The sequence below is a fragment of the Pterocles gutturalis genome, unplaced genomic scaffold (genome assembly GCF_000699245.1).
Source record: "Pterocles gutturalis isolate BGI_N339 unplaced genomic scaffold, ASM69924v1 scaffold8170, whole genome shotgun sequence".
NCBI lineage: Eukaryota > Metazoa > Chordata > Aves > Pterocliformes > Pteroclidae > Pterocles > Pterocles gutturalis.
The window spans coordinates 12,438-22,478 of NW_010145813.1; the positions used below are offsets into that span (position 1 = coordinate 12,438).

General features: G+C 50.6%; 1 protein-coding gene across 2 annotated transcripts in view; it reads left to right on the forward strand.

Annotated features, from left to right (window-relative positions):
* Positions 1-10,041, forward strand: part of ARHGEF6 (Rac/Cdc42 guanine nucleotide exchange factor (GEF) 6) — a 25,503-nt gene that overhangs the window by 8,713 nt on the left and 6,749 nt on the right. For both annotated transcript variants that reach the window (XM_010085501.1, XM_010085502.1), the window contains exons 7-13: positions 320-458; positions 2,599-2,658; positions 4,816-4,962; positions 5,848-5,934; positions 7,595-7,673; positions 8,203-8,336; positions 8,617-8,742. In XM_010085501.1, the coding sequence (XP_010083803.1) occupies positions 320-458; positions 2,599-2,658; positions 4,816-4,962; positions 5,848-5,934; positions 7,595-7,673; positions 8,203-8,336; positions 8,617-8,742 (772 nt within the window). The remainder of the gene's footprint in view (positions 1-319; positions 459-2,598; positions 2,659-4,815; positions 4,963-5,847; positions 5,935-7,594; positions 7,674-8,202; positions 8,337-8,616; positions 8,743-10,041) is intronic.

Genomic DNA, 10,041 nt, shown 5'->3' on the forward strand with positions numbered 1-10,041 from the left:
TGCAGCCCCTCTGTCCACCAAACGCCCGGCCCTGTGGGACCTCGCTGTGCCAGGGGACCAGCCGCTGGCACCGCTGTACCCTGAGGCTGTGCACACCAGTCCCCGCTGCCACGCAGCATCCTCCCTGCATCCAGCTCTCGGCTCCCTGCCTGCCCTGACAGGTCTGCGGTGGGGGGTGCTCGCAGGGGAGGCTGAGCTGCCTTTAAAAAGGCACAGCTTGAAGCAGAGCCCCGGCCACGAGGAGAGCGTGGGAGGCAGCAAAACACGGCCCTCAGCGGTGGCGAGCCTTCCTTCTTGTTGTTGTTGTCTCTATTTATAGTGATGAGCTGGAGAAGTTCATGGAGAGCCAGGGTGCGGCCAACCCAGGCATTCTCATCCTAACCACGAGCCTCAGCAAACCCTTCCTGAGGCTGGATAAATATGTGACACTGCTGCAGGAGCTGGAGCGACACATGGAGGTAGGTGGGATGTGGAGCTGCTGGGCAGGCTGTGCCCCTTGATGCTACGAGAGCAGCCCCCAGGCTGCCAGAGGCACCTCTGCCTGTTGGGATTTGAGCATCACATTGCTGGAAGTACTCACCACCCCTCCAAGGAGGTGTTCCACCTCCGTGGGAATTTATCTGCCTTTCAGATTAAAAATAGGAACGTGGTAAAGGATTCTGGGGGAGCTGTGGGAAGGCATTGCCTGCTCCTCCCCCCAGCCCCTCCTCAAAGATGGGCCATTTCCAGCACAAGGAAAAGCAGAGTTCAGGGTCAGGCTACAGCTGGTATTTTTTTGCACAGCAGGTAATACATCAGTGTTTTTATTATAATTTTATGAGATTCCCATCCCTTGCTGCTTGCTCCTGCAGCTCGCAGGCACATCCCCACCCCTCGCCTGAGGCTGGTGCTCCTGGGTGGATGCAGAGCTGCAGACATCGGTCTGGCAGCCAGTGCAGACATGGGGGCGAGGAGTGAGTGCCTGGGAGCAGGGAGAGCAGTGAAGGAGGACAGAGACTTCCTTGGCAGGTGGCAGAGCAGCTTTAGGACATTTGTCCTCTCCAGGGACTAGACATCTCCATCCCTCTGCCAATGCTCTGCTATCTGCCCGCTGGTGCACTCCAGCTGCAGGGATGCAAACCTCAGGGGTAGTGCAAGGAGGTGAAGAAACCAGAAGTAACGGTCTGTTTTTAACTGGGTTTGCTTCTTCCCTCTTCCAGTATTAATTACCAGTTAATTACTATGCACGCTTAGCCATGATCATTCAAATCAACATCCCAGCCAGCAGATTAAAGTCTCTGTGCTTGATCCAGGGGTTCTTCTGCATAGGAGGAGAGGGCATAAAGCCTGCGCTGTAGGCACAGTACAAATCTGACCTGTCCTGCTCTCACCTGGCTTAGCTGAGCTACAGGGACCGAGCTGAGCTTGGCTGCAGCCCCCGTGCCCGTACAGGGACAGCGTGCTCTTTGCCAGATGCTGTAGGGGGGTTGGCAGTGGATTTAGGGACACATGCATTGCCTGTTTCTCTTAGTTCCTAAGCCAAGTGAGGGGGTTTTGTTGCATGAATTGGTAGGGTTGAGGTTTAAGCTGCGATGCCGTGGGAAGAGTGTGGATGTATGCCCTATCGATGTATGCAGTGTGGATGTATACCCTGCACTGCTGGAGATGGTACAGGTCTGTCCAGGGCAGCCCTTATCCCAGACTCAGAGGTGAGTGATCCCAGGCAGCCTCTAGCAGCCGCAGGGGTAGCTCCATCACAACCTAGACACCTTAGCATTTGCTTGGCATAAGGTTGGGATGGTGAAGAGCTCATGATGTAGGGCCTTAGATGCCCAGGAGAAGATGTTGGGAGAGTACTAGCACGCAGCTGCAGTCAGAGAGGTGGGGCAGCATCCTGCTCCCTGGCCTAAGAGCTTTCTGCTCAGATGTGCTCTCCCTTAAAACTGGAGGTGAAGTTCCCATTGATGCTCATGGAAACTGCATCCTTGATGGGGCAATGGCTGGAATACCTTACATCCCAATGGAAGTTTCCTTCCTGAAGGTGAAACCAGAAATCCACCCTGCGCCTCTGCCTGTGTTGACTGGTTTTCTTTGTAAGCCAAGTTTGTTCTAAGTTAAATCATATCTGCTCTTGTTCTGGCCACTTAACACTCATTAAGCTGAAAGAGAGTACATTTAGCTTAGATATTAGGAATAAGTTTTTTCCTGTGAGGGTGGTGCGACACTGGCCCAGGTTGCCCAGAGAAGCTGTGGATGCCCCATCCCTGGAGGGGTTCAAGGCCAGGCTGGATGAGGCTTTGAGCAACCTGGGCTAGTGGGAGGTGTCCCTGCCCATGGCAGGACATGAGATGATCTTTAAGGTCCCTTCCACCAAACCACTATGATTCTATGATTAAATTGGTATCAATGAATTGTGTAGCTGCTTTAAACTCTGTCATATTGAACTAGGTGGTGAGGAAGGTACCTGGGGGTTTTTGGCCCCGTCCTGCCTGCACCCTGAGCCCTGCATCCCCCAGCACCCTGCGAGCTCCTGCAGTCCAGGGTGTGCTGGGGCAGTGGGTGCTGTGCGGGGCAGTTGCTGGTGCTGCTGGCTGAGGGATTTTTCTCTCCCTTCACTAGGAGGCGCATGCAGATCATGAAGACATTTTGAAAGCCATCACATCCTTCAAGTCCCTTGTGGTAGGTGGCAATACTTAAAATAGCATGCTCCATTTCAGGGCTGCATTTCACCAAGAATGAGTCAAGCCTGACATTTGTCTCCTCATTAGAAAAAAAGGTCTTTTGGAATGGAAAAGATGGGTTATAAAGAATCTTAATTTAAAGTTTCAAGCCTAGAGCTGCTCCTCTGGCTGCATGTTCAATTGCACGCTGGCTTCGTGGTCCCAGCAGCGGAGACGGAGGATCTCCGACTTTCTCCTCTGCTGCAGAAAGCCACGTGTGGGTCGTGCTGACTGCAGGGTCCCTTTCATCTCCTTTTTCCTCCATACCCTAATCATTTGCGACCTGAAAGCAGAGCATCCCTTGCTCGTTCAGATGAACTGTGAAAGGTGAACGCGGGTGTCTGACTCAACTGCTTATGCCAGCAAGAAGGTCCCCTGTGAGCCCGTGGAGCGACTCGTGGTTTTGTTGAGGTTTGCTCCCGGCGCATCAGGAGGCTGTGACCATGTTGCAGGTAATTTGTGGCTCCAGGTGCCGTGGCCATCGGCGTGGAAAAGACCAAATGACAGCAAAGGGATGAGACAGAGGGAATAAACATATTTCTGTGCACTGTGTTACCTACATCCCTCGAAGTCCTGCTGCACTGAGAGGAAAAAGAGGGGGAAAAGCCATCCACGTGCGCAAAGGTTTTACCCGGCAAAGCTTTTTTCGGTTATTAAAAAAGCTAGAGTCTCTCTCGCTTTGTAGCCACTGAATGCCTTTCACTATAACCACTCCAGATGTGGTCCAACTTCCTTCCTTAGCACAGCAGATGCAAGTTTTCGCTGCTTAGCAGTGCAGATAAAAGATGGGGAGGAGAAAGTTCATAGAAAACAGGAAAGGGCGATAATGTTACATTTACCTAGAAACTCAGCTCCCTTTCCATTTATTCTTGTAGATAATAGGGGAATAATTCGGTTAAATTACAAGGTGTCATTAATCTTTAGGAATGCTCGTAAGTGATGGATGGTTTCACTTGAAATGTGTGCCTGGGCGCTGAGCAATTGGATGTAATTACAGTGTGACTGCAAAGGCTCAGCGCGGACTTGAGGTGCCCCTTGTGACCATTGCATGTTCCTATGGTGGGACCAGGGATGCTCCCAAGCAATGGCAGGGCAGGGACCATGGAGCCACATCGCATCTGCACTGACTGCCGTGGGTTGCTGTGGATTTTATATGGATTTGCATCCTGGGAATGTTGAATTTGGACATGCAGGGAGCCATCAAAGCACACAACAGCTGTAAAACTGAAGGAAGCCCCCACAGTCTGGCTCAAAATTGTGTGTTTTCATACAATTCAGACTCTTTCTTTGACGATCTGGATAGTCAAAGAGTTTGTATGAAACTGAGCTGGAAAAGAGGAAAATCTCTGTCAGAAACAGGGTTTTGGAAAAAAAGAAGCAGCTGGTGAAAACTGAGCCAGGGTTTGGCTTTGCAGCAATTTTCCCTGTTGGCAGAGGGGTCAGTGAAAGCACATTTTGCTTGAATTTGCAGGGTTGTCATTGCTCAGTCAGCGTTGTCCTCTGCATGCTGAAAGCTCCTGAAGGACTGGCTGCTCCATGGATCTCTACCAGTCCCTAGCTGCTGAGCATTGGTGCAGTCTTTCCAATTCTGGGACCTTCAAAAGCTTCTTTTTGTGCTATTCTACTGCACTGATGAAATATTGCACCAAGTCCTGGTTTTGCATTTGCAAATTTTGGTTAGAAAATATCCGCCCATCTGATTCATGGGGGCTTTGCATTGCTGCAAGTATAGCTCTCTTTGCTCTTCGAGCAAAATGGGCAAAATCTCTCTAAGCAGCAGCAAAATTTGAGACATTTAACTCTGCGGCTGTCCCGGTTTGGAAAATATGACCTTGTACTCTCAGAGGTAGGGCTGGTTTGGAAAGAAAAGTTTGCTCAGTGCAGTTTGCAATTTCTTTGACATTTTAACGTATTCATTACTTCATAAATCATTAGGGTGTGACTTTTTTAGCAAATTTTGTGTAATGAAGCCAAAGCAAGCTTTCCCGATCCCTTGACGTGACCAGCCCTGAGCCCACGTGGCTGTGGGAGCATGACTGGTGTAACCATCTTTGTTGGGATGGTTTGGGATCATGCCTGCCCCTTGGCTAACGGAGCGCCTTGCTGTGATTCCCAGTCGCAGTGCCAAGAGCTGAGGAAGAGGAAACAGCTCGAACTGCAGATCCTTTCTGAATCCATCCAGCGCTGGGAAGGAGAGGACATCAAAACGATGGGAAACATCATCTACATGTCCCAGGTTATGGTGCAGTGTGGGGGAAGCGAGGTGAGTGCGGGGGTGCTTCTCCTGGCTAAAGGCGTTGTGTCCAAATACCCCCTTGCTCACGGGATCAGCGATGCGAGGCGGCAGCTACTCTCACCCCAGGCCAGCCAAGTGCTGACAAATAATGCTGATAAAAAATTTTACCTAGACCAGAGCTGTACAATGTGCGTGTCTTTGGAGTCAGGTACTGCATCATGCCCCCGCAGCTTAGCTTCAGGCCTTTGGTGACACAGTTTTCATACAAAAGCATCATCTCAGTGTCATCTGGCACGTTAATTTTCCCTCCTTTTCCCCTGTGACTTACTCTGAGAAATGAGAGTGACTTGAAAGTGTGCGTTAGCGTAACCATTCTGCCACGTCCTGTGCACAGCGCGGCGGCTGCTGTGACGTCCCACTCCAGAGCTGACTGTGCTTTGGGAGTAACTGGAGGGATTCCTGTGTTACTGGTCCTAAACCGTCACACGAGTGCTTGCCTCAAACCTTCCCCGGTGGTGGTAAAGCCGTGCACACTGCATGTTTGGTGTGGGAAAGTGCCGTTATCACTGAGTTGCTTGCTTGCTGTAGCAGCTTTTCACTGGGAAGGGAAGACCTGTGCAGTCTAGTCCCAGAGTCTTGCCTGGGATGTGAAATGCTGGGGAACATAAGGTCTTGGTCTTCTGAGGCACTCTGAAATGATTGGAAGAGGATTAGCAGGATGCAGACAAAAATGTATGCAGGAAAAACTAGTACAGAAGTGAGATGCTGTAAAAAAAAATAAAATGCCAAAATAATTTGTTTGGGGGTGGTCTCTTGCAGGCTGTGATTCCAGCTGCAGCAGGTTCAGTCTGCCGGAGGACAGTGCTTGTGATGCATTGCAAACTGGACTAACCTAAATTCTTATCCCCACAGGAGAAAGAAGAGCGATATTTCTTGTTGTTTTCAAACGTTTTGCTGATGCTGTCTGCAAGCCCACGGATGAGTGGGTTCATCTATCAGGTAGGCATGCTTAATTTGAAGCTGCAATGCATGAGGTGTGAAAAAGGAAATCAGATAGCTCTTATCAAATTCAAATCCTCTGTTTCCTTAAACCTCTCTGTTGTGATGCAAATGCCCCAGGCTGGGACCCAGGGCTTGGTTTTACCATGCCTGCCAGGACACTTAGTGCCTTTGTCCTGCCAGCTGGTTAAACAGCATTTGGTAAGTGTGAATGCTGTGCAATTATTTTTTTAGAAAACCAAACCCTTGCAGCATGTTGTCCTACATGCTATTCTCAAGATTTGTGTGTGTGTGCATAAGGTGTTCTGACCCAGCTGTCGGGTTTTGCCCCACATGACCAGCCAGCCGTCTCTCAGGGTTGGGCCATCTCTGGAAAATACTTCATTACTATAAAGCCCACTGTAAAGAGCCCAAAATTTCCACTCCACAAGGCATCCCAAAAGGCTACCTTTCTTGTGTTTTACCATTTGAATGGCTGCAATCAGGCTGTTGGGAGCTTGGCTTTTCTCTAGTTGCCTGAAATCATCAATACCCTCCAGAAGAAGGATGCTCTTGTGTTGACATGTAGTATGTCCTATGCAAAGGTGATGAAGGAGTTTTGGGAAGGATTTGGCTGGGTTTTTTGATTTTACCCACCAGTAGGAGTAAGGTGAGCAGGCAGTTCAGCATGCAAAACAGAGGGACAGGGAAGGCTTTCAGAAAAATCAAGGCAAATTAATCCTTCTGGTTTGGTTGTAAAAAGGGGTTGCACCTAGTGAAGGGAAAGGGTGGCAGATGAGCTGGAGATGACTCATTTGTCATGGGAGCTTCTTCTCAGCGGTTTGACCTAGTTGTGCAGGGAAATCTAGATCCAAACGTTAAAGGAGACTCTTCCTGCGGTCTGAAGCCTTCACAAATTAGTTTTTAATGGCGATTCTCAAAGAGAAAGGAATTGGCAGAAACAAGCGGAACAACACCCACTGGGAAGCTGTTGTGGTTTGACCCAGGTGGCAATGAAACATCACACAGCCGCTCACTCACCCTCCCATCCCTCCCCGGGGAATGGGAGAGAGAATTAAAGGGTTAAAGAGGCTTGTGGGTTGAGATAAAAACAGTTTAGTAACTAAACTACAATAAAACTGAAAATAATAATAATAATAATAGTAATTTATACAAATAGACAAATCAGTGATACACAGTGAAACTGCTTACCACTCGATGACCAAGGCTCAGCCTGTTCCCAGCTAATCATCCTGGAGCAGGGAGAGCCCCGAAACCAAAATCCTGGAAAAGAGAAGAGCCCAAGAGCTGACTGAGAGAGGGAGAGCGAGAACTTCTGGACAGATCCTCATCTATATACTGGGCATGACGTGCATGATATGGAACATACCATTGGCCAATTTGGGTCTCAGTCCTAAACCTAAGGTTGAATCCTAAGGCTAGTAATTGGGGCTGTGCTCCCTCCTAGCTTCTCCTGCACCTGCAGACACTGGCACAGAAGAGAAGCTGAAAAATCCTTGAGTGTTCTGGCAGCAGCTGTAAATATCAGAATGTGATCAGCCTTCTTTTCAGCACAGATCCAAAACACAGCCTCTCACTAGCTACTGTGAAGGAAGTTAACTCTGTCCCAGCTCCAGGACAGGAGCAGATGCAGACACTAACGCCTTCTCAATTCTCCTAGGGAAGGCTGCCTTTGACAGGAATTACGCTGACAAAGCTGGAAGATGCTGAAGGGAATGAGCACATGTTTGAAATTGCAGGTCAGTGTGGCCCTTGCCTGGGGTTGTCCTCCCAGTCCAAACAGCAGTTGCCACTGGAGATACTGGTCCTCCTCCCCCTACCCACTGCACCATGCTCTTCTTTTTGCTCTTTTACCATGTGTTGTCTGAGTTCCTGAGCATCTCCCCCGTGGTTGAGGCAACCTCCTCCTAGTGCCCTTGAGCTCTGTCTCTGGCACCAGGCTGCTTTTGGAGACCACAGTTTTTCATATGGGACAAATCTCCTGCCCCAGTAGCACTGCTCTGTGCCATGCGTGCCCCATCTGCATCCGGGGTCCATCCCGTGCAGCCGTGAGCGCCTTGTTTATTGACAGATTAATGGCTCTGGTCATCCAGAAGCTTTCCTCACGTTCCGTAATGAGAAAAATTGAAGGGGACAATTGGGAGGAACATGCAAGTCGTCTTTGCAAACTAAGGAGCCACTTGCTGCTGTGCCGAGTTGAGATCACCCTGTGTTTCCTCCTGGGTCTCTACCGCTTGCTAAAGACAGTTATTTAACCCTCTGCCACAGGGAACGTGATGGAGCGGATCACCGTGTCCTGCAGCACCAGCCAGGACTTGCACGAATGGCTCGAGCACTTGCAAAGGCTGACCAAGGGGACGTGCAACACCATATCCAAAACACAGTCCTGGAGTGCCCATTCGGTAAGCATCCCATCTCCCCGGCCTCTCTGCTGCCGAGGGTCCCCCAGCACTGCCTGATCTCTCTGTTTCGGCAGTGCACCTTGATACTGAGGCAATGTGTACAGCTGTAAGACACATCCTGCAGTTTGGCTTGTAACCATGTCGTGCTTGCGCCATTTTACATGTGTCCTCATAGATAACTCTCAAAGGAGTTCACAGCGAACCCTTGTCCATCTCCCTCCGCTTCTCTAGGTTGTTTGGTGGCTAACAGTCTTCATTTGCTTCTCATCTGTTTTCTCAGACGTTTAGTTCAGCCGGACAGATCCGTGGGCCTCTGGAACCCCCTAAAATCCTCAAACCCTGGAGCCTGAGCTGCCTCCGTCCTGCTCCTCCACTCAGACCGTCGGCAGCGCTGAGTTACAAAGAGGTAACCGTCCCGCGTGCCTGCAGCGGAGCGTGGTTCTGCGGCAATCCCCAATGCTTGTGTCCGGGCTCCTTATCCCAAAGCGAGGGCACAGGAGCTGAGGTTAATGGGGATGTGGAGAGAAGTGACTCTGCCCCAGTCCTGCGACGGACGCTTGTCACTGCAGCTGGCTTTGTGCTGCAAGTGAAGCACGAGCACGTATGTTTGCAGGCTCAGCCCCATTCCCCATGTTTGCTGTTGGCTGTTGTAGCCAGTGCCCTTGGCTGCTGGATGTCACCAGTACCGCAGTGGGGTGTCCTGCAGCCTTGCATGTCTCATTGGTGCCATGGTGGAGCTGCTTCCCCTCTTCCTCCTCCTCCTCCCGCCTTGGTCTGAGCCGTGGGTGGGAGCTGGGATGTGCTGCATCCAGAGGAGCCATAGCAGTGGCTCAGCGTTGCCCAGACCAGCGCTGCAGGATCGAGAAGTGATGCTGCACCACGAGGAAGAGGAAGAAGGCCTGTTGATATTTCTCATGTCTTCTACCCTGTGTTTTGGTGCTGGAGCAGGGCTTCCTGCAGCAGCCGTGGGGCTCGACCCTCCTCTGCCACCCACCCAAGTGTTTTACACACCTGAACCCGGGGATTGCTTCCCCCGCAGAAACCCCAAGCCTGGGAGGTACGAGGTGGCGTGGGGGAAACCCAAAATACAACCCAGCTCCAATTCTCACCCCCCCACTGTAACTGCAGTGCTCTGCTTCCCTACCTCACGTTAAACTTTTGGGATTACTCACCAGTAAGTCGGGTAACGTTCCCCGTACTGAGTGAGCACTCCGGTTCTGAGTCAACCGCCCTTCTTGGTACAGCAACCCTGGGAGCATCGCTGCCCGGGCTCCCAGCGGGGATGGGGATGGGGAGGGGGCTTGGACCCTCCCAGCACCCCCCAGAACTCAGGGATGGAGAGCCTGGCAGCCATGGAGGCTGTGGGTCTACTACTCCACGTAGAGATTTTGGGTAGCCTCATAGCATTTTGTTACGTTTATTTCTTAACATTTGTGAAACAATGCATTTCAGTTCAGGAATTGAATTGTTCGAAAAACAAGCAGACTGGAAACCACCCTTAATCTTTGCATGGTCCGAATCCCTAACATAGACTAAACCATTTCTTGCTTGCATGGTGAATTAAAATATGGGAAGAGGCTTGAATTAGAGGAGGGGGTTTTTTTGCATGAAAGTGCAAGGCTGATATTTGTTTATAAGATAGGCCAAAACCACAGATGGAGTGATACCATTGACACCACGGGCCCTCAGTTGTCCTCTGTCACAC